General features: G+C 45.5%; 1 protein-coding gene across 2 annotated transcripts in view; it reads right to left on the bottom strand.

The window, feature by feature from the left end:
- The window catches only part of plcg2 (phospholipase C, gamma 2), a 40,866-nt gene that overhangs the window by 10,368 nt on the left and 7,234 nt on the right, over positions 1-23,264 (bottom strand). The window contains exons 2-30 of one of the 2 annotated variants that reach the window (XM_055029762.1): positions 15,739-15,929; positions 14,349-14,498; positions 13,232-13,325; positions 13,110-13,157; positions 12,587-12,671; positions 12,413-12,493; positions 12,291-12,334; positions 12,142-12,214; positions 11,551-11,652; positions 11,342-11,460; positions 10,978-11,063; positions 10,781-10,898; positions 10,542-10,710; positions 10,366-10,461; positions 8,874-8,960; positions 8,160-8,329; positions 7,881-8,081; positions 6,275-6,397; positions 5,824-6,004; positions 5,667-5,732; positions 5,480-5,589; positions 5,285-5,381; positions 5,139-5,211; positions 4,833-5,005; positions 2,867-2,969; positions 1,325-1,528; positions 810-949; positions 627-735; positions 389-556 (exon numbers count right to left, since the gene is read on the bottom strand). In XM_055029762.1, coding sequence (XP_054885737.1) covers positions 389-556; positions 627-735; positions 810-949; positions 1,325-1,528; positions 2,867-2,969; positions 4,833-5,005; positions 5,139-5,211; positions 5,285-5,381; positions 5,480-5,589; positions 5,667-5,732; positions 5,824-6,004; positions 6,275-6,397; positions 7,881-8,081; positions 8,160-8,329; positions 8,874-8,960; positions 10,366-10,461; positions 10,542-10,710; positions 10,781-10,898; positions 10,978-11,063; positions 11,342-11,460; positions 11,551-11,652; positions 12,142-12,214; positions 12,291-12,334; positions 12,413-12,493; positions 12,587-12,671; positions 13,110-13,157; positions 13,232-13,325; positions 14,349-14,498; positions 15,739-15,922 — 3,454 coding nt within the window. In that variant the 5' untranslated portion in view covers positions 15,923-15,929. The remainder of the gene's footprint in view (positions 1-388; positions 557-626; positions 736-809; positions 950-1,324; positions 1,529-2,866; positions 2,970-4,832; positions 5,006-5,138; positions 5,212-5,284; positions 5,382-5,479; positions 5,590-5,666; positions 5,733-5,823; positions 6,005-6,274; positions 6,398-7,880; positions 8,082-8,159; positions 8,330-8,873; positions 8,961-10,365; positions 10,462-10,541; positions 10,711-10,780; positions 10,899-10,977; positions 11,064-11,341; positions 11,461-11,550; positions 11,653-12,141; positions 12,215-12,290; positions 12,335-12,412; positions 12,494-12,586; positions 12,672-13,109; positions 13,158-13,231; positions 13,326-14,348; positions 14,499-15,738; positions 15,930-23,264) is intronic. The other variant, XM_055029770.1, reaches the window with a different exon arrangement.

The raw sequence follows: 23,264 nt of genomic DNA, 5'->3' as shown, positions 1-23,264 counted from the left end.
TCGTTTCTGCCTGAGTGAATCGGGAAAGATTGTTGATCCACTTTTCTCCTCTTTTTTCGCTACGTTTTTTAAATGAAGTCCCTGGAAATAACTGCCTTCAAAATACGAAAATAAAGTGAATTTTTCTCTCCGTTAGAACGGCAGGAACAACCGTACAGGACTCAGACTTTAGACATTTTGGTGCTGTTCAGCAGAAATAAATACATTTACTTCCTGCCCTCCATCTGCACTGGGTGATGTCGGAGCTACGTCATCTGAACCCCAGCAATACACCTGGGCGTGTTGCTACGGCAGCTCCTCTCACCTGTTCACTGTCTGAACCTTCTGAGCAATCACAGACTGGACTGCACTTATGATGCAGCCACCATGCAGCACCCTGACGTCCCACCTGAGCGGATGCCTTTGACAGGAAGTGTGGCCTGGGCCAGGAAGTTGGGGTCGGAGAACATGTCCTCCTCGTTGACCACGAAGCGCAGAAAGCTGAGCTCTGGCTCAAACACACTGAACTCCACCGGCTCCGCTGGCGCTTTCCACACCGGGTTCAGGCCGTTGTCACCTGCAGCCAGCGGACGGGTTAGAGACACGCAGCGGACCGCCGCCTCGTTCTCGCGGCGCGTCACACTCACGGTACACGATGGTCTTGAACTTCTCATCTGAGTGTCCGCACAGTTCCACCTCCACGAACGGGCTGGCGATGCTGCGGCCCGGCTTGGGCAGGTGTCTGGCAGCGATCACCTGGGGGACAAAGCAACCAGTCAGGATCCACTGAGCATCCGACCGGAACCAATCAGGATCCAGGTGAACTCTACCTTGACTTTGATGCTGTACTTGACTTTCTTCTTCTCCTGATGCGGGTCGTAGCCGTCGGAGCGCATCATCTCCGGCTGCAGCACATAGCCGCTGTTCCCATTCAGGCTGAAGAGGGCGCTGTTCAGCTGAGTGTATTTATCTGTCCAGACAACAATCAGCTTCAGGTTTCTAAATAAACAAACTTCCTCAAACACAAGAATGAAGCTTGCCTGAGAAAGTCAGGCCCTTCAGATCTCTTCCGATCTGAAGCTGAAAACACAAAACTCATAATCTTAAAGGAGAAATGTGTTCTACATTTAAAAGCTGAAGATCATCTGCAGCTTCACCCAACAGAAAAATAAAATCAGGTCTAGTCATCGTTCTCTGGAGATGTTATGGCTTTACTATCCTGACCCCTGAACCCTCTGACTCCTACATCCAGCCCTAGAATAGATGCGTTCTCTCCTCCTCCTCTAGGATCCGTCATCGTGGAGACAACTCGGCTGACCCGAGGGGTGCCTGCCTGGTTCCGTACCTGCGGTCTGGTAGTTGAGCGCCACCATATGGCAGCCCACTGCCCACAGTGGGTAGGGGTCAAAGTTGGAGGACTCCACCCGCTGGTTTTTGGGGTAGATCCGACTCAGAGCTTTGCGGTTGTAGCGCAGGAAGTCCTTGGTGCGGCTCTTTCCCGGAATCTTGTTCTCCATGAAGGAGCGAACCTCCTTATAGCTGTAGCTGTCTGCAGAGAGAGAGAGGGGATCAGAAGGTCAGAGGGTCATAGGAGGTTAGAGGAACCCAGAGGATCTTGGACTAGACCAGTTGAACAGCAGGAAAATGCTCTAGCAGCTATTTGTATATTTTCCACTCTGAGGGTTAGGCCTCCACTGACACTTTGAGGTTTAGAGTCACAGCAGACAGGAAGTTGTCGGGCCTCCACAATGTTTCCCTTTGATCACATCCTGTTGGTTTCTCACCTGGGTGAGGCAACCGAGCACAGAAGCTGCTCAGCGCTGAGGGAGCCGACACAAATCTGGAGCATTTAGTTCTGGACGTGTTTAGTTCTGTGATGCTGTGGTTCTGTGATGCTGTGGTTCTGTGATGCTGTGGTTCTGTGATGCTGTGGTTCTGTGATGCTGTGGTTCTGTGATGCTGCTGGTTCTGTGATGTTGTGGTTCTGTGATGCTGCTGGTTCTGTGATGCTGCTGGTTCTGTGATGCTGCGTTTGGTTCTGTGATGCTGCGTTTGGTTCTGTGATGCTGCGTTTGGTTCTGTGATGCTGCGTTTGGTTCTGTGATGCTGCTGGTTCTGTGATGCTGCGTTTGGTTCTGTGATGCTGTGGTTCTGTGATGCTGCGTTTGGTTCTGTGATGCTGCGTTTGGTTCTGTGATGCTGCGTTTGGTTCTGTGATGCTGCTGGTTCTGTGATGCTGCGTTTGGTTCTGTGATGCTGTGGTTCTGTGATGCTGCGTTTGGTTCTGTGATGCTGCGTTTGGTTCTGTGATGCTGCTGGTTCTGTGATGCTGCGTTTGGTTCTGTGATGCTGCGTTTGGTTCTGTGATGCTGCGTTTGGTTCTGTGATGTTGTGGTTCTGTGATGTTGTGGTTCTGTGATGCTGCTGGTTCTGTGATGCTGCGTTTGGTTCTGTGATGCTGCGTTTGGTTCTGTGATGCTGCGTTTGGTTCTGTGATGCTGCGTTTGGTTCTGTGATGCTGCGTTTGGTTCTGTGATGCTGCTGGTTCTGTGATGCTGCGTTTGGTTCTGTGATGCTGTGGTTCTGTGATGCTGCGTTTGGTTCTGTGATGCTGCTGGTTCTGTGATGCTGCGTTTGGTTCTGTGATGCTGTGGTTCTGTGATGCTGTGGTTCTGTGATGCTGCGTTTGGTTCTGTGATGCTGCGTTTGGTTCTGTGATGCTGTGGTTCTGTGATGCTGCGTTTGGTTCTGTGATGCTGCTGGTTCTGTGATGCTGCGTTTGGTTCTGTGATGCTGCGTTTGGTTCTGTGATGTTGTGGTTCTGTGATGCTGCTGGTTCTGTGATGTTGTGGTTCTGTGATGCTGCTGATGCGTAGGGTGCGCTTACCAAAGCGATCTTTCTCTTTGCTGCGAGGCTGGCAGTAGACCACCAGATCAGACATCTCCATGGCAACCTCCGCCTTCTTCTCCACTTCCTCCTGTTGTTTCATCTGAGTTTGGACAGAAAGAACAACCACTTCCTGTTTGTACAGTCACGCCATTAGACCACCATTTGCAGCTCTAGTCTGAGACTCTCCCACGGAAACAACACTTTCATCTTCTCGTGATTTCAGTCTAAATGTCTCAGTATAAAATCTTCTGCTTTATTTTTATTATTTGTCTCTTTCACTTTCATCTTCACAAATGAAACTGAGGGTTTAGCACAAACTTCCTGTTTTAACACCCCAAACTTTTCACCTTTCACTCTGAGATTTGAGCGTCTGCAGACTAAATAGTGGTAGGAAGCCTGCTGGCATTGGTTTGGTTCTGGACTGGATGACGGACCCAGAAGCTTTTATTGTTGTGCTGCTTTGTCTTTGTGTCATTTTGTGAATACCAGCACTTTGTAGAGTTGAACCAAAAGAACTGATTTATCTAAGAATCCTAACCCTCATTTCAGCGCCACGCGCTACATGAGTCCATAGAATGTGAAACATGATCAAAATTGATTCTCAAATTGATCTGAAAGAGCCACATTCCCACAAAACACAGCTAAATAGTAAATACTTAAATTGTTAGGGGCGACATGAGTTTGAATTGATAATGACAATTTATTTCAGCTTTAACGCCCTGGTGGCTCATATGGCCAATGTCAGAAAATACCATGAACTAGGGCTGTTGTAAATGATTACTTTACTAAAGAGTATTCTATCGATTATTCTTACAATTAATCCAGTAATTGGATTAAAACAAAAAGTCTAATAATGATTGGTAAATCTGGCACAACATCGGTGTTACTGTCAGATTTCAATATCAGTTCAATGGGACCAGTTGAGCAGGGGATGAATTTCAGACCCGGGCAGCAATACGGGATGTTTACGGTACCTTCGTCATCACTCTCAGAAACTACCAGCCATGAACCGCCACGATGCTCCGCCTCCGTTTGTTCAGTCCGGGATGATATGAAACTTATTGTGCGGTTTGTCCATAAAACTGCACTGTAACCATCGGCTGCTCGGTCGCCCGCCGTGTTCAGTCTGTCCTCTGCCTGCATCAACCCTCCTGCAGCTCTGAACCAGCAGCTCCAGAGGAGAAAAGCTGCCGCACTCCAGGCATCGCCCGTCATTTTAAGGATTGGTCCCCCAAAATCGCCCCGGACACTATCATCGATCGATAAAATCCCCACTGGCCGAACCTGAAGATTGGACATTACGACGATAACGCTTGGGTCAAAACTCAGAGGAAGTCAGAGCTCCGTGTAAATAACGAGCCGACCAGAACACGGTGCTGAATCATAAAACATAAACTCACAAAGCTTTGAGGCAGGGAAACTTTCCTAGAGGAATTTTAATAATCGAGGAACTGGAATCATTTGAGGGATCGTTTCAGCCCTTCTATCAACACTGACCAAGAAGCAACAAGTAGCCAAACAGGAGAACGTGTCTGTTGTCTCTCTGTCTCCTCCTGCATGAAACCAGGCGACCAAGTTAATCAAAGAGCAATGAGCCTGCGCTCTGTTAGTTTATCTATTTGACGAGTAAATATATATTTTTTAATAAAATAGAACAGTAATAGCTGCTGCAGAGCATAGCAAAAACAAAGAATGGTTCTCAGTGAGGCTCCAGTCCTATCATTCTTTGTAAAGAACCGTTCAGAATAATCAGATCGTTCAGTCGTGAACATCACATCACCAAATAGCAGATTTTGGTCACAGTGTGCGACGACGTTGTGACCATGAGAGACCAAGAGATTCCCTGGTGCTTTGTTTTCTGTTCTGGTGAAGTTCTGGCCGTGTGAAGGCGTAACTGCAGCGGTCGTTGCTGCAGCTGGAGCGTCCTGAGCATCTGCAGCTTGATTCATGGCGTTGTCCTCACCTCCTGCTCCCGGTGGTACTGCTTGCTCATCTCCCTCTGGGTCACGTCCCAGGCCACCTGGTACCACTCGAACAGCTCCTCCAGCGAGCCGGCGGCCAGGTCGAACTGCACGCTGTCCTGCTCCTTGTGTTGCAGGGTCAGGACATGCGGCTTTCCGTATTTACCGTTCTTCACTGCAGACAGACAGATTCAACTAAATAAAGACGACTTTATTCACTGAGCCAGTGACCTTCTGACTGAACTCCAGGGAGAATCTTTCTGCCTTCACATTTCATCAGAAGCTAAACAAGGTCAAAGGTCACTTACTGTTCTGGATGTTGTACATGGAGATCTCCACGATTCCCTTGCAGAGTTCCCCCAGAGGGTTGTCTTCCATCTCCTGTAGGTCACATCACAACTTGTTGAGTGATGATGGCGCCTCTGCGGCGGCCGCAGCATGGCACGGGTCTGACCTGAGCTTTGGCGTCAGTCTGTGCTGAGTTGGACACTTCCTCCACGTAATTGGCAGGGAAGAAGAGCTGCAGTCGCCCTCCGTAGTCGCCTTTCCACCTGGAAGAACAAGAGCAATGTGACTGAACTGCTGACTGAACCGGACCGGGTCACAGGCCCGTGGGGAACAGGACCCTGGCCGGGAGGGTGGAACTCACCACCCGTCCACTTGTTTGGACACGTTATGAATCAGTGCTCCTTTAGTGAAGCTCAGCTCGTCGGGTCGCTTGGCCTGGTAGCTGTACAAAGCCCGGACCGTATTCTGGGGCTGAAACACCAAAGCTGAGTAATCAACTGCTGCAATGAAAAGCCATGGGGAAAAAATCAGAAAAGGAGTTTACTCACCAGCGACGGCTCAATCTCGTTGGGCTTCACGTACGTCTCCATGTATATGGAAGAGCAGTTCTCGTTCTGTGAGCCATGAGAACCTGTTAGTATTCACAGTTCCTGAAGCGCTCCGCTCTCACTCGCTCTGGTTTCTCTCACTCGCTCAGAAACTCACTGCACTGAAGCGCTCCACCAGCTCCGGCGTCACTGGGTAACGCAGCTTGATCTTGCGATACAACGGTTTCTTCTTGAAGTAGTTCACCAACTCCACCAGAGACTCGAACTCCGTGGTGGTCCCCAGCAGGTAGACGCTGCCCTCCTTCTGGATCCGGCAGTGCTTCACCTTCCCATCGCCTCTGCAGGACGGAGAACACGAGACTCTGAACCAGAAGGCCGACCTGCTACATGCCCTCTGATTTGGTCTTTTAAAACTTTTCTCCTCCTTTTTTAGCTGCAGATAGTCGTTGGCCATGGCAGCAAGGAGCCTAAATCTCTAAAGTTCAAATAATACTGAAGCTGAGACAGGAGTCAGAGAGGAGAGGCTCTCTGGACTGCTGACAGAGTGACTGCACAGGCATCTGGGCCAGACTCAGAGTTGAAAACCAAGTTCAGGTTGGTTGTTGTACCTGAAGGTGATGGCGAAGGAGTCTGGCTCTCCTTCCCTCTGTCGGATCAGGAACGCTCCGTCTCTGGGGATCCTGAGCAGGTAATCCTCCGCTTGGCCTCTGCTCAGGTTGCTGTAGAACCATCTGCGGAGCACAGAACCAGCCGTCACCACTACAGAACCAGCCGTCACCACTACAGAACCAGCCGTCACCACTACAGAACCAGCCGTCACCACTACAGAACCAGCCGTCACCGTTCCACTCACACCTGCTGCTGAAAACCTTCCCAAAGAGACGGAAAGGTTTTCCTCAGAGGCCTTAGAGAGACAGAACCCAGATCTGGTTTCTGGTTCAGACCCTTCCCAGAATCAGAACTAGAAAAATAAGGACTATTTTGAACGCAGCCTCGTTTCTGATTTCCTGCTGCTGTGATCGATCGTCATGAGTTTTATGCTGAAGAAAGTTGCTGTTGGGTATGATAAACATACAGCATTTTCTACTGTGAACCATAAATAGAGCTCCCTTCCCCCACCTGTTGCTGCAACCATGAACAGTTCAGATTCTTCTGTTACCAACATTTATCTGCTCATCAGGAAGCCATTTCAACAAACACTGCTGCTCTGAAATTAAACTGTTTTTCAAACCAAATCAGGTTCCAAGCTTCATTTTCATATCTGCAGCCAACTTCTGTTTGCAGGCAGATGTTCTGATCTCACAGCCAGAACCAGAACCAGAACCAGAACCAGCAGCTACACCAGCTGGCCGGCCACAACTCAAACTACGATCTCTATGATCGCTCTCTGATCATAGAGATACCAAACTCAGGCTGTTAATCTTATTGAGCTGTAATAATGGTCAATATTCAGACAAAGATTTAATATTGTTCTAAAGCTTATGTTAGAAATCTTAGTAATAATGTTTCATAAAAATGTTTCTCATAAAAAATAGAATGTAATTTAGCATTTTAAATTATATTAAAAATCTAATGTATCTAAAGCATTTTATTCCATCAGACTGAGAACCGAGTCATTCCTGTGTTTGTGGGGGCGACGCACCAGAAAGCACCAAATCCAGAACGGCTCTGGCTTCCAGGCTTGGGAAAATAAATATTTATACGTTTTGAACTTCACTAAAACTACCTTCAATTTCACAAAAACTATTATTTATAAAACCTAAGCAAAGTGGAGACTGTGTTAATGATATTTAGGGTGCGGTGCATTCCAGCCAATATTTCCACATTCTGGCTTTGACTTGATTCAAAGCCAGTCGGAATTATACTGAAATTTATCAACTTTATCAGCTTAATATGCTGCGTGAACCAGAAGTTGAACCAGAAGTTGAACCTCCTGGCACCATGTTTGGTTCCGAACAGGAAGTGCTGGTTGTTTTGAAAGATTCTAATTGGCTGGGAGGTTTACGCTACACTGCCCCCTATGGGTTGGCATGTTTAAAACATTGCAGAGGGGAGATTTGTGATATCGGTTTTTAAAGATGTGCTTGTGTTGAGCAAGAGCCGGCTGCGTGTGGACGAGTCTGCTGTCTGTTCATTGAAACTGTAGAATGGAAATGCTGCAGTTTGGGAAACGCTGCGATTTCATGTGAAATGCTGAGGCGCCGCTGGACGAACCGCTCCTGCAGGTGGGGGTCCGGCTTGGGCACGGCTTCGGTGAGGCGCAGCTCAAAGTCCTGGCAGCGCAGCGGGTTTTCCCGGTAGTGCTCGATCAGAGAGTAGACGCTGGGGAAGTGCAGGTTGGGGGTCAGGAAGAAGTTGGAGTGGCCTCCCTCTGCGCTGGAGCGGATCCGGCAGTGCTGCACTCTGCCGGTGCGCCTGCAGACACACGGCGAGCGCAGGCGTCGTTACAGAGGAAAGCACAGCAGCGAGTCACGGATCAGACGACGGCCGTACCAGAAGGAGAGGGTGAAGTCGGTGACGTATCTGTCGCTCTGTCGGACCAGGAAGGTCCCGTCCTGTCCCCCGGTTTCTGCGCAGTAGTCGTGGATCAGGCGCTCCGCCATCAGCCTGCCCTCCTGGATGCGGCCGTGAAACCAGGGCTCCGAACAGTGCAGGTCCTGGTACTGACAAACCAAACCACCAACAGAGAAAATATCTCTGCAAATCATTCAGTGGCCAGCAGAGAAATCAGTCATGATCAATAAGGAGTAAAAGAGTTTTAGTTGCACTGAAGCAAGAAAGGTACGGAGCTGCATGGCTGCCGTTTGTAAAGCCATTTAGTTTGTAAAGCCATTTAGTCTAGAAAAAGAGAAAAAAAAGATGCGGTTCTTTTATTAAAGTTCTACTTTCACCAAACTAAATATTCATTTAGCAAGCTAAATATTTAGTTTATCAACTAAACTAAATGTTTAGCTTGAACCTAAATATTTAGCTTCAAACTAAGTACTTAGTTTGAAGCTAACATTTAGCTGACATTAATGAACAATGTGGTGAAAATACAGAAAATTAACCCCCATTTCTGATGTCTTATTAAAGGCTAAATATAACATAATTGCAGTCAATTTCAGTAACTTTACAAACTGCAGCCTACAGAGCAGAAGGAGCTTTGGAGTAAAAACTAAGAAGAACCGCTTGAACGTTCCTCATCAGTGGGAATCGGCCGTTTACCTTCCGGGGATCTTCGGCTTCCTCCTCGCTCTCCTCTGCGTAGTACAGCTTGTCGTCAGAGATCACACAGTAGTGGCGGTTCCAGCGCTGAGGAAAACACACATTCACATTTTCACACACCAACCAGAAAATGAGGCTTTGCAGAGAAATCCTGTTGATTTATTTATGTTTCTGCCGTTTGCACACAAACAACCAAAGAGAAGAAATCCAGGAAGAGTTCTGTTGGAATGAGAATGAAGCTTCATCCAGCTAATCTGAATCTGCTAATCTGATGCTGCTAATCTGAAGCTGCTAATCTGAAGCTGCTAATCTGAAGCTGCTAATCTGATGCTGCTAATCTGAAGCTGCTAATCTGAAGCTGCTAATCTGAAGCTGCTAATCTGAATCTGCTAATCTGAAGATGCTAATCTGATGCTGCTAATCTGAAGCCGCTAATCTGAAGCTGCTAATCTGAAACCGCTAATCTGAAGATGCTAATCTGATGCTGCTAATCTGAAGCTGCTAATCTGAAGCTGCTAATCTGAAGCCGCTAATCTGAAGCCGCTAATCTGAATATGCTAATCTGATGCTGCTAATCTGAAGCTGCTAATTTGAAGCCGCTAATCTGATGCTGCTAATCTGAAGCCGCTAATCTGAAGCCGCTAATCTGAAGATGATAATCTGAAGATGCTAATCTGATGCCGCTAATCTGAAGCCGCTAATCTGAAGCTGCTAATCTGAAGCCGCTAATCTGAAGCTGCTAATCTGAAGCCGCTAATCTGAAGCCGCTAATCTGAAGATGCTAATCTGAAGCCGCTAATCTGAAGATGCTAATCTGAAGCTGCTAATCTGATGCTGCTAATCTGATGCTGCTAATCTGAAGCCGCTAATCTGAAGATGCTAATCTGAAGCCGCTAATCTGAAGCCGCTAATCTGAAGATGCTAATCTGAAGCTGCTAATCTGATGCTGCTAATCTGATGCTGCTAATCTGAAGCTGCTAATCTGAAGCCGCTAATCTGAAGCCGCTAATCTGAAGCCGCTAATCTGAAGCTGCTAATCTGAAGCTGCTAATCTGAAGCCGCTAATCTGAAGCTGCTAATCTGAAGCTGCTAATCTGAAGCTGCTAATCTGATGCTGCTAATCTGATGCTGCTAATCTGAAGCTGCTAATCTGAAGCCGCTAATCTGAAGCTGCTAATCTGAAGCCGCTAATCTGATGCTGCTAATCTGATGCTGCTAATCTGAAGCTGCTAATCTGAAGCTGCTAATCTGATGCTGCTGTGATCTTAACAATGGCTCTCATTAAACTGTTTATCGGTTTCTCCAGTAGTGAGTATATGATATTTTTGATGGCATTTTATTTTTGTGTTTTTATGACGTAAAGCGTTTTAGGTGCAGTGCTGCTGAAATGTGTTATTCTAATAAATTCGATTGATTGATTGATTGACTGATCGGTTGATTGATTGATTGGTGGTTTGGCGAGCATCTGAAGGGTCCCAGCAGGGGGCCCTACCTGGTCCACCGGGTCCCAGATGTCCAGGTCTCCCTGCTTCTGCCCCTTCCTGAAGTCCTTGGCTGTGGCTCCGCCCTCCATGTTCACCTTCTTATGCTGCGAGACGGAGAGAGAGCAGAGCGCTGAGTTTCCTGACGCCTCCGTCCCTGCTGCCAGGCGGCTGGCTCCGCCCCTACCTTCAGGATAATCTTGCCCCTCAGCTGCGTGGGCGAGGGCAGCTGCTCGGCCAGCTGCTCCACCGGCTCGGCCAGCAGCTTGTCTCCGAAGACGTCCTTGAAGATGCGTGCCATCTGGCGCTGCTGCTCGATGGGGCAGTGCTCCTCGATGGACAGGATGAGCGGGAAGCTGAGGAGCACAGGAAGGTCAGGTGTTTGGCTCCGCCCATCCTCCAGGCTCAGATCGTTACAATTCTCACTCTGAGGCGACAAAGGCGTGGTCGTTTATGGCTTTCACTACATCTTCGAACTTGATCTTTGTGGTTCTGGTCCAGCCGTGGTAGATGATCGGTTCTCCTGGACCTTCCCAGCAGTCCACTGTGAACCAAACACATCTGGGTCACCTGCTGCCTGAGGCACCAACACACCTGAAGAACTCCTGAACCGCGGTATTCACATTCGACGCAGCGGCAACCCCAGCGGAGGCAGCGGACGTACGCCTCGGTGGACGACTCGCTGAGGAGCTGGTCCCCTGTCAGGTACCTGCAACAGATCGCACCGCATCATGCACACCTGGCTCTGAGCGTCAACCATCAGCAGTCAGTTCAGAAAATTCAACTGGAAAAACAAATGAACTGGCCAAAAGTGAAAAGGAAGCAGCAATCAACAGCGTTCGGTTTGCTGACATTCATTACAGAGACGGTGAGGCCCGCAGCATCACTACAGCTGAACCCAATAGACCCAACTCCAGGTCAGTTGGTCTGGTTCTATCGGACCCAGAGCCCCCTCCCGCCGTCTACCTGCCGCTCAGGTGAACTCACGTGTTGTGTGAGGAGCTGATCCAGTAGTGGGACAGCGGGTTGTTCATGTCCAGGTTGTTGATTTCAGAGAACTTTTCATCCCAAATTGAGTTTTCCTTGGAAAACAGGAAACTCAGGAACTGAAGGTGGAGAGACAGCAGAGGAAACATTCAGTCTTCACGGGTCTGAGGTCCAAACGGGCCGACGTTCTGGAGAAACGGGTCAAGCACCTCACTGACGGTAAACTCAGGGTCGTTAGTTTTTCTCATGGTGTCATCGATGAAGATGGTCATCAGCTCTCTGACCTGGTTCAGATCGTTGGCCCACGGTTCCTAAAGCAGAACCAGAACCAGTCATATTCAGCAGAGACTCTGACCTGTTTCTAACCCTGTGACTGCAGATGTGCTTCTGACAGGCTGCTACTTAGTTAGCTATGAGCTAGCTAAATATCTAGCTAGCTTGCTAAGTGAAATATTCATTTTGGAGCTAAATATTGGAATGTTATGTTCATATTGATAAAGCAAATGGCACCAAATATGAAGCTTTTGGAGTAAAGAAACTTTTTTTTGGTAGGTTTGTATAAATGACTGTTGCTCAGTGATGGGTTAACCCTAACAGGTTAACCCTAACAGGTTAACCCTAACCCTACATTAAGCTCTCTAGTTTCTCGTTATAGTGAGATTATCAGGCGTTACTGACACATTCAGCCTTAAGTTTCTGTATAATGACTCAAACGTTGAATATTTTTCATTTTGTTTCATCACTTCTTCCTGATTCCAGGTGTTTTTGCTGTGCATCAGGTAAACACGTCTGAGTCTCACCTTCTGGTCATAAATGAGAAATCGTTGGAAATCATGGAGCAGCACAGCTGAAGCGTCTGGTTTGTCCGTGTTCCTGCAGGTTGGAGAAGCAAACGTGGTTAGAGCAGCGATGTGCTGCAGCAGGTGATGCAGCAGAGCGGACCGCTCACCCCAGGATGAAGGAACAGGCTTCCCGTTTGAACTCGTCCAGGATCTGAACGCAGAAGGAAGAGAGTGATTAACGGTCTGCGCTGCCGCCATGAGGCGTTGGCGGCGCCTCGCCTCGCCTCACCTCGTTCTGCTCGAACATCATCAGGTTATAAAACTTATGAAACTGCTCAAAGTCAAGGCGGTCCTTCTTCACTCCCACTTCCTGCAACAGCAGAGCAGAGAAGCCTTCAACGCTCCGACCCGACACCGTCCGTCTGGACCGGTTCGGCTCGGAGGAACTTCAGAACCATCAAACCTGCAGCTTGTCCTTCAGAGCGCGAGAGCTGGGAACCTTGTAGTTCAGCAGCGGCAGCAGCGCCTTCAGCTCCTTCACAGAGAGGCTGCAGAGACAGAACCGGGTCAGAACAGAACCTCTGTATGGTTCTGCTGGTGCCGCAACAGATCCACTGTGAATTTACGTCTGAGCTAAATATTTAGCTCTGAGCTAACGTGGGAAGCTGGACAGTTAGCTTGGAAACTGAACATTTTATGGAGCCAATTATTTGTTTTTAATGAATGAATAAATAACTGCGGCTCGATGTGAGAGGTTAGCGCCCTCTACTGGGATGCTGCCCACACAAAGAACCTTTTATGTTGATTTTTCTTGAACATTAATAAAAGTGTGTGCCGCACTTTTTAGCTCTTTCATTGCTTAACGTTGAGTGTTTTTCCTTCTGCTCTGCTTGGTGTTGGTTCGTCACAGAACGTCCTAGTAGAACCAGCAGGTTGAGTTTGGACTTCAGGGTTCTGGTCTAGTTAAAGGGTAAGTGGGGTCCTACCTGTTTTTCTTGGTCTGGCTGATAGAATACATCTGCTTCCTGAGCCAGCTGGAGGGAGAGAGCAGACAGAAGCGATGAAGCAGCAGCATGGGAAGCCCTGAGCGGATCAGAACAGGGCCTACCTCTCGATCAGAACCGGGGTCGGCGCCACCAGCGTCTCCTCTCTCAGCAGCTCCAGCCCTGATAGCCATTTCTGAGCCTCGTCCACCGAATCCGCTGCAAACACGAATGAAGCTGTTAGTCCAGTTAGCTGTAATTCAGCCAAGAACAGGAAACGCATCACAACCTCATTGCTCCCAAAACAGGAAACGCATCACAACCTCATCACTCCCAAAACAGGAAACGCATCACAACCTCATCACTCCCAAAACAGGAAACGCATCACAACCTCATCACTCCCAAAACAGGAAACGCATCACAACCTCATCACTCCCAAAACAGGAAACGCATCACAACGTCCCATCAGAGATCAAAGAAATATGCAAATGATTTATGGAAATGTATTCAAATGTCCACCGGGGGCAGCGCTGCTCACTTCTTCTTTTTTATGGTTTTTTGATGAGGAGCTTGCCGTGCCGAAAAGAAAGTACAGCCCGCATGAAAGGTTTAATGCATCAGGATGCGTTCAATGTCATTTGTGCTGAAATTGGTTAAATTTAAATTTCAGCACATAAAACACACACAAAAGGAAGTGTTAAATAAAACTAAGTACACCCATCAGTCCCTGACAGAAGTTTGGAAGGAGGAAAGTTTGGCTGAGGCAGGACGAAGCTCCAGTAGCAGTCAGTGTTGCAACAAAGCTGAAGACTGTTGCTCTTAGCATGTTAGCATAGGAGTATCGATGCTGCCTGGATGCAGCAGAGACGATGTTCCACAGCAACACAATGACATCATCAACTGTTAGCAGCTCTGCTAATCCACCTCCTTTGCTTTCACTGCTGTTTTTCAAATCTGTCTGGTTGTACAGTCAGGAAGAGGCTGGAGCTGATCCTTCATGGTGACGATGGATGGGATTTGAAGTCAAAGTTCATGGATTCTTTGAGCCTTGAGATGCTAATCAGCTGCTCTGGTTGAAAAAGCAAAACTTTACTGTCCAAAATTAACAAGGAACAAAAATCACCACTCAAGGAACACTAAGCCGGAATGAAATCAGCTGAAAGGACAAGCAGAGCGGTGTTCGGTATCGACCCAGTTCAGCAGAACTCTGACCTGAACAGCGAGACGAACGACAGAGCTCACCTCCCAGGCTGAGGGTGTTGAGGACGAACTGGGAGCCGTAGAAGATGGTGAAACAGGTGTCGTCGTTGTGTTTGTCCTTCCCGTCTTTGAAGCGCTCAAAGTCTTTGGAGTTCCTTCCTGGACGGACTTCCCTGATCTCAGACAGGTCCACTGGAACAGAACAAACGGGTCAGACTTCACCTGTCCTTACCGGACACAACCCTTAACGTCCCCCACAGCAGCCCACACTCAGCTCCTCCTCCTGATCATTGCAACAAATGAAATGAATGCCATTGAAGTGAAAGCAATTCTGAGAATGAAGCTCTGGGCGCGACCCGATGTCAGACAGGAACCCAGCAGCTGGAGGAGGAACCAGAGCTTTTACCACAGTGATTTACCCACAGTTGACCTCAAATGAGGTTGAACCGATTCAGAGTTTAATAATCCATCATATCTTCAAAGAGTTGTTCTGGGTAGGAAGAACAACTCTTCCTATGTTGCAGTCAGTCTCGCGACATGTCTCCAGTTTTAATGCAATAAAACGGGATTAACAGTTAATTATAATATATTTAACCCTCTGGCAAAGTTTTTTTCTCAAATACTGCTTTCTTAAATCACCTCCATTTTTGAAGTGAGGTAATTTTATTTAAGAGAATGCTTAAAAGTTGCAACATAATCAAAGCCCAATCTTTCTAGCAATGTGTTAATATCTTAAGATTTGAAATTTGTCTTCCGTTTGGTTTTACTTTGCTCATTTAGTTTGATTATTCTCTTTTGTTTCTTTTTTCTGCTCAGTTTATCAAATCAGACTTTATTACTAATGTGTCTTGTCAAGCTATTTTCTTTAAATTTTTTATAAAGACAGGAAAAAAACAACAAAACATTGCCATGAACGTCACATGCAGAAATGAATTGTGGGTAAAACACTTCGCTGAAGTCCACAAAAAGGCAGACTTCACGCAAGGGCGGAAACGGGACCCAAAATGGGCGGGGCAAATGTGGGACACACTGTGAACTTTAACCTTCAACACGAACGGCATCTGAAGGAGGAACGAGGGAGAGGATCGGACCGAGAGGATCGGACCGAGAGGATCGGACCGGAGTTGTTCTTCTGATGGTGGCTTTGGAAAGCTTCCACATTGAAATGGGGTCCGGTTTGTTCAGCAGCATGAAGGATGAGGCAGGCAAACGGTCTGATCGCATCGCATCGGATCGGATGAGCTGCTGGAGATCTCCAGTCGTTTGTCCAGCTGGATTCTCCTCATGTCGCCTCCACCAGCAGTTTGTCATGAAGGATCTCAATGTCATTCTGTACTTTGACTCGGTAACCCAGGAGTCACAGCTCACACCAGGGTTTAGCTGCTGGTTCTGGGTTCTTCTGTGTGGATGAATAATGGCGGTCTATACTCACGGACTCCGTCAGTTTTATCCGCCGTGCGCGTCCACGCCACCTGCCGGGTCTCCATGATGACCTGCACGGTGAGCCGCTCCGCCTTCTGCCGGAACACCGTCATGACCACGCCCATCTCCAGGTCCCGCTTGATCACGTTCTTCCTGTACTCCGTCATCTCGCCCTGCGAGGCGGAACGGGCCATGGTGCTGCTGGACAGGAAGCAGAACCCAACATCAATATTATCACCACTAGTATCATCATCATCATCATCATCATCACGCTCTAACACAGCAGTACGCTCAGCTTCGTCACCATCATTGATTACTGATGAATAATCAATAGTGAGCAGTGTAAGTGCGGCAAGCTCTCACTAGCCTCACCCCTTAAAGCTCTTGCGACACATTTCTTCTAAAAATATAGAGTTCTTGAATCCGATGGTTATCTTCAAGTTTTACTGAACAACAAAAAATAACAAACAGATTCAAAACAAACAGAAAGTGACAGTCAAAAGACTTCTACAAAGCAAAAACCTTTTCTCTTTTTTGACTAATTAGACAACCAATCAAAAGGCACCACGTAACAAGCTGAAACACAATACAATTACAGATAATTATCCTTTTCAAACTTACATAAGTACAAAATAACATTTTGTACTAAGTTTTAAACAACATATATATAAATGGCTCCTACAAGCAGCTTTTAGAGGATTCTTTAGAATCTATAGGAAGCTTCCGGTCCGCTTACAGACCTGTTGGACGTTTGGACCCGTCAGACATCTGATTTGGTGAATGTTTAGCAGTTGGTTGAGTTTTCATTGCGCCATAAATCGTGCGTTTTGTTTGCGTTCCCACAGTAAAACCTGGAGCCGTAAGGAGAGACGACTGCAGGCCGACAATGAGGATGAGATGCTAAGAAAGTGAAACCAGTTGATAATTATCTGGTTTTAAATAAGTTCATAAAGTAAAGATGAAGCAGCCGGTCAGATCCTGAAATATTGCATCATGGATCATGTTATCTGTGGCTCATCTCTGGTTTTCATGTGAAACAGAAAGTTTATTCATTCCCAGAGAAACCAGTTTGAACCACCAGAAGCTCCCAGTCAGACAGCTAAATGATTCTCCTGGAGATGTTTTCAGAAATCAGCCAGAAGTTCAGAGCTCTCATGTGAGCTGACTATGTATCATTTCTTTTACAATCTCACAGTTCTGTTTGTTTTACATCTAAATTTGAATTTGTCCCATTTATTTTCTTACTCTACAAATTTAAACTTCCTGTTTCCTGAAAACATGGAGCAGAAATAAAGCTGCAGTCCAGTCGCTTTGAACGGATCTGCACAAATAAAACCCGCTTCAGAGGTTTAGTTCCCTTTCACACTGTAGAGTTCTTCAGAATCGCTTGAAGCATTTCCATAATTTCAGGAAGCAGAGCAGCGTTAACGTGTAACAGAGCGGTTAGTGTTCAGCTGCCGGCCAGAAACAGCAACGTTGTGTAACCAGCGGCTACTTCCTCTGCTGATCCGACTCACCAGCAGCTTCTCTCAAACGACCGCTTCACCTCTGACCTCCTGGAAACCCACCAATCCAGATTTTTAGTTCTTTTCCAGAAATTTCTATGAAAAAAGGAGTAAATAAGACCAGGAAGATGGAGGATCTATGAAATGCCAATGAGTGTTTTATAGTTATTACAAATTTTTCAGCAACTGAAGCGGCTGGAGAACCAGGTTGGAGAACAGAACCAGGTTCAGACCAGAGGTTCTGCTAGGACCGTCAGGCCTTGTCTCAGCCAATCGGCAAAGAGAAAACGAGGAAACATGACCCTGTAGCCTCTACTTCCTGCTTCCTGTTGGTCCGTCAGGCAACAGGAAGTGGATTTTCCCTCTGTGGCGTGTTAAACTGTGTGTTGCTCCTGATGCTCCCTGTGTGTGTGTGTGTGTGTGTGTGTGTGTGTCTGTGTGTGTATGTGTGTGTGTGTCTGTGTGTGTGTGTGTGTCTGTGTGTGTGTGTGTGTGTGTGTATGTGTGTGTGCATGTCTGTTTGTGTGTGTGTGTGTGTGTGTGTGTATGTGTGTGTGCATGTCTGTCTGTGTGTGTGTGTATGTGTGTGTGCATGTCTGTCTGTGTGTGTGTGTGTGTGTGTATGTGTGTGTGTGTGTGTGTGTGTGCATGTCTGTCTGTGTGTGTGTGTGTGTGTGTGTGTGTGTGTGTGTGTGTGTGTGTGTGTGTGTGTGTGTGTGTGTGTGTGTGTGTGTTGGGGTGAAGGGTGTGGAGATTTTACATACATCTGAAGCATCACATTAGAAAAGGCTGATAGAAACAGGAAACAGATTTTCTCAATTTCATAAAAAACTTTTTTGTTCCCTTAAGGTGGCTTCTGAATCTTCTGAGAAGAATTAGCATGCTAATGTGCTAACAGGCTAACAGGACATGGAAACACATTTACCAAAAGTTCTGAAGTAGCAAATGTTGAATGTGAGCCTTACCAGAGGAACCAAACTCTAAGAAAAGTCTGAAACTCCAGGATGGACGGACGCGCTGGTCCATGCTAGCTAGCAATATCTACTTCCTGTTTACTAGCTAGCAATGTCTACGTCCTGTTTATTAGCTAGCAATGTCTACTTCTTGTTTACTAGCTAGCAATGTCTACTTCTTGTTTACTAGCTAGCAATGTCTACTTCCTGTTTATTAGCTCTAAATGTCTACTTCCTGTTTACTAGCTAGCAATGTCTACTTCTTGTTTACTAGCTAGCAATGTCTACTTCCTGTTTACTAGCTAGAAATATCTACTTCCTGTTTACTAGCTAGCAATGTCTACTACCTGTTTACTAGCTAGAAATGTCTACTTCCTGTTTACTAGCTAGCAATGTCTACTTCTTGTTTACTAGCTAGCAATGTCTACTTCCTGTTTATTAGCTAGCAATGTCTACTTCCTGTTTATTAGCTAGCAATGTCTACTTCCTGTTTATTAGCTAGCAATGTTTACTTCTTGTTTACTAGCTAGCAATGTCTACTTCCTGTTTCCTAGCTAGAAATGTCTACTTCCTGTTTATTAGCTAGCAATGTCTACATCCTGTTTATTAGCTAGCAATGTCTACTTCCTGTTTACTAGCTAGCAATGTCTACTTCCTGTTTACTAGCTAGCAATGTCTACTTCTTGTTTACTAGCTAGCAATGTCTACTTCCTGTTTATTAGCTAGCAATGTCTACTTCCTGTTTATTAGCTAGCAATGTCTACTTCCTGTTTATTAGCTAGCAATGTTTACTTCTTGTTTACTAGCTAGCAATGTCTACTTCCTGTTTACTAGCTAGAAATGTCTACTTCCTGTTTATTAGCTAGCAATGTCTACATCCTGTTTATTAGCTAGCAATGTCTACTTCCTGTTTACTAGCTAGCAATGTCTACTTCCTGTTTACTAGCTAGAAATGTCTACTTCCTGTTTACTAGCTATCAATGTCTACTCTCTGTTTACTAGCTAGAAATTTCTACTTCCGGTTTACTAGCTAGAAATGTCTACTTCCTGTTTACTAGCTAGCAATGTCTACTTGTTTACTAGCTATCAATGTCTACTTCCTGTTTACTAGCTAGCAATGTCTACTTCCTGTTTACTAGCTAGAAATGTCTACTTCCTGTTTACTAGCTAGCAATGTCTACTTCTTGTTTACTAGCTAGCAATGTCTACTTCCTGTTTACTAGCTAGCAATGTCTACTTCCTGTTTACTAGCTAGCAATGTCTACTTCCTGTTTACTAGCTAGAAATGTCTACTTCCTGTTTACTAGCTAGAAATGTCTACTTTCTGTTTACTAGCTAGCAATGTCTACTTCTTGTTTACTAGCTAGCAATGTCTACTTCCTGTTTACTAGCTAGCAATGTCTACTTCCTGTTTACTAGCTAGAAATGTCTACTTCCTGTTTACTAGCTAGAAATGTCTACTTCTTGTTTACTAGCTAGAAATGTCTACTTCTTGTTTACTAGCTAGAAATGTCTACTTCTTGTTTACTAGCTAGAAATGTCTACTTCTTGTTTACTAGCTAGAAATGTCTACTTCTTGTTTACTAGCTAGAAATGTCTACTTCTTGTTTACTAGCTAGCAATGTCTACTTCCTGTTTATTAGCTAGCAATGTTTACTTCTTGTTTACTAGCTAGCAATGTCTACTTCCTGTTTACTAGCTAGAAATGTCTACTTCCTGTTTATTAGCTAGCAATGTCTACATCCTGTTTATTAGCTAGCAATGTCTACTTTCTGTTTACTAGCTAGCAATGTCTACTTCCTGTTTACTAGCTAGAAATGTCTACTTGCTGTTTACTAGCTAGCAATGTCTACTTTCTGTTTACTAGCTAGAAATGTCTACTTCCTGTTTACTAGCTAGAAATGTCTACTTCCTGTTTACTAGCTAGCAATGTCTACTTCCTGTTTACTAGCTAGAAATGTCTACTTCCTGTTTACTAGCTAGCAATGTCTACTCTCTGTTTATTAGCTAGAAATGTCTACTTCCTGTTTACTAGCTAGAAATGTCTACTTCCTGTTTACTAGCTAGCAATGTCTACTTCCTGTTTACTAGCTAGCAATGTCTACTTCCTGTTTACTAGCTAGCAATGTCTACTTCCTGTTTACTAGCTAGAAATGTCTACTTCCTGTTTACTAGCTAGCAATGTCTACTTCTTGTTTACTAGCTAGCAATGTCTACTTCCTGTTTACTAGCTAGCAATGTCTACTTCCTGTTTACTAGCTAGCAATGTCTACTTCCTGTTTACTAGCTAGAAATGTCTACTTCCTGTTTACTAGCTAGCAATGTCTACTACCTGTTTACTAGCTAGAAATGTCTACTTCCTGTTTACTAGCTGGCAATGTCTACTTCTTGTTTACTAGCTAGCAATGTCTACTTCCTGTTTACTAGCTAGCAATGTCTACTTCCTGTTTACTAGCTAGCAATGTCTACTTCCTGTTTACCAGCTAGAAATGTCTACTTCTTGTTTACTAGCTAGAAATGTCTACTTCTTGTTTACTAGCTAGCAATGTCTACTTCCTGTTTATTAGCTAGCAATGTTTACTTCTTGTTTACTAGCTAGCAATGTCTACTTCCTGTTTACTAGCTAGAAATGTCTACTTCCTGTTTATTAGCTAGCAATGTCTACATCCTGTTTATTAGCTAGCAATGTCTACTTCCTGTTTACTAGCTAGCAATGTCTACTTCCTGTTTACTAGCTAGAAATGTCTACTTGCTGTTTACTAGCTAGCAATGTCTACTTTCTGTTTACTAGCTAGAAATGTCTACTTCCTGTTTACTAGCTAGAAATGTCTACTTCCTGTTTACTAGCTAGCAATGTCTACTTGTTTACTAGCTATCAATGTCTACTTCCTGTTTACTAGCTAGCAATGTCTACTTCCTGTTTACTAGCTAGAAATGTCTACTTCCTGTTTACTACCTAGCAATGTCTACTTCTTGTTTACTAGCTAGCAATATCTACTTCCTGTTTACTAGCTAGCAATGTCTACTTCCTGTTTACTAGCTAGCAATGTCTACTTCCTGTTTACTAGCTAGAAATGTCTACTTCCTGTTTACTAGCTAGCAATGTCTACTACCTGTTTACTAGCTAGAAATGTCTACTTCCTGTTTACTAGCTAGCAATGTCTACTTCTTGTTTACTAGCTAGCAATGTCTACTTCCTGTTTACTAGCTAGCAATGTGTACTTTCTGTTTACTAGCTAGCAATGTCTACTTCCTGTTTACTAGCTAGCAATGTCTACTTTCTGTTTAGTAGCTAGCAATGTCTACTACCTGTTTAGTAGCTAGCAATGTCTACTTCCTGTTTACTAGCTAGCAATGTCTACTTCCTGTTTACTACAGCCATGCTTAGCAACGTCATCTGGTAAAGTAATGACAGACCAGCTGATTTGCTCCAAACCAGGAAATGGCCTAATTCACATTTTTCTTTGTTTGTTGCAACGTTTGAAACATTTGCACAAAATGATGGAGGAATGTAGCCGGTGTTCTGCTGCGTCCAGATGCCATGGTCACTCCGACTGTGATGTCATCATCTTCAGGGGAACGCAGCAGGAAGCTGCGGGTCAGAGGCGTTGCTATGGAGACACAGCAACGCTAAATTGGATTTATCCCCATCCAGCTTTTTCCCCACAGCATGATGCTGCTGCCACCATGTTTCAAATCAGAGTTTACTTTCACCTCATAGCTCTGATCTACTGTTTTTGCACAAAGTCCTAATAAAACACATTAAAGTTTCCAAATGAACTGAGCAAATTGAGCAACAACCAAATCAATAAATCAATAAGTCGTCATATTTTCTTCCATCAGTGGAAGAACTGCTGAAGTTCCTCTTCTTCTGTCTCCATGGGAGCGAAATGCAAACGAGAAAGGTCAGATAGAAACTGATTTTAATATTTAACCGGCTGCAGCTTTTCCCTCTGAACGCTTTAATAACCCCACATTCATGTGTTCATGTTATGATGAACGCATGTTACCAGCGGCACCTGGTTTATTGCCTGGAACGCGAGGCGCCGTGCTGGCTGAGTAAAGCCCAGAATGGTGACCTTTGCCCCCTCTCTCATTACTACCTTTCATGACAATTCACTGTCAAATTAAATTAGAGCCAATAACACTTTACAAACGAAACCTGATCGGGTTTATTGGACCTAATCGATCGGTGTGAATCGTGTTCTCTTCCTGGTGTGAAACCCAGAAGTTCCTGCTGGAACCGAACCGGATCAGAGCCTCCTGCAGACTGTTACCGGGTAAATTACGATCGGTCCAGGTTAATATTCAACTTCTCCTTAAATGGCCAGTCCCTCTAAACCAGGGAGTCAACATCCAGTCCTGGAGGGACGGTGTCCTGAAACTTTTAGATGAAGGTCATGAAGGTCATGAAGGCTCTGCAGAACAAGAAGGAGGTAATGAAGCCATTTCATTCCTGTGTTTTGTACCTGTGACACATTGAAAAACTGCAGGACAGCGTCCCTAAGGACTGGAGTTTGACACCCCTGCTCTAATTCATTTCCTCATTCTGAGGCGGCGGCGTGCGCCACCAGAACTCCGACCCGTCCAGGATCTCAGTCCTGTAATCCAGAATACCAGTATTCACACCAGAACGCTCTCTCTCAAATTATTTACTCCACTCTTTGTAGGAGATATTGGTGCTGAGAAAAGAAGTTTATACCACTTCTTTCAAAGCCACTCCCTGAGGGTCTCTGCAGACGTTTATTGAGCATCGCCTTCCTGCCAGCATCGCGAGGCATTCGTCCAGATGCCATCCCTCGATATTACTGGGCATTACTGGGCTGAAAGCAGTTATCCTCAATCCATCATCTCTCTGGGTTTATGTACGTGAGTTTTAGATATTCTGTGGGCATTCAAGACCCAGACAAAAGGCAAAATTATTGAGTCCAGCTATTTAAAAATGGCATTTGTTGAAAAAAGATTGTCAGACCCTGAAAAAGATATTAAGATTTAGGCAAAGAGAGCTTTTTAATAGCATTTATAGCATCATTGAGCGTGGGACTGTTCTCCATTTATCAACATCTTTCCCAAGACTT

Source organism: Poeciliopsis prolifica, unplaced genomic scaffold (genome assembly GCF_027474105.1).
Source record: "Poeciliopsis prolifica strain line A6 unplaced genomic scaffold, Auburn_PproV2 SCAFFOLD001, whole genome shotgun sequence".
Classification (NCBI taxonomy): domain Eukaryota; kingdom Metazoa; phylum Chordata; class Actinopteri; order Cyprinodontiformes; family Poeciliidae; genus Poeciliopsis; species Poeciliopsis prolifica.
The sequence above is the reverse complement of the archived record's forward strand: the minus strand, read 5'-3'. Positions and strand labels throughout refer to the sequence as shown.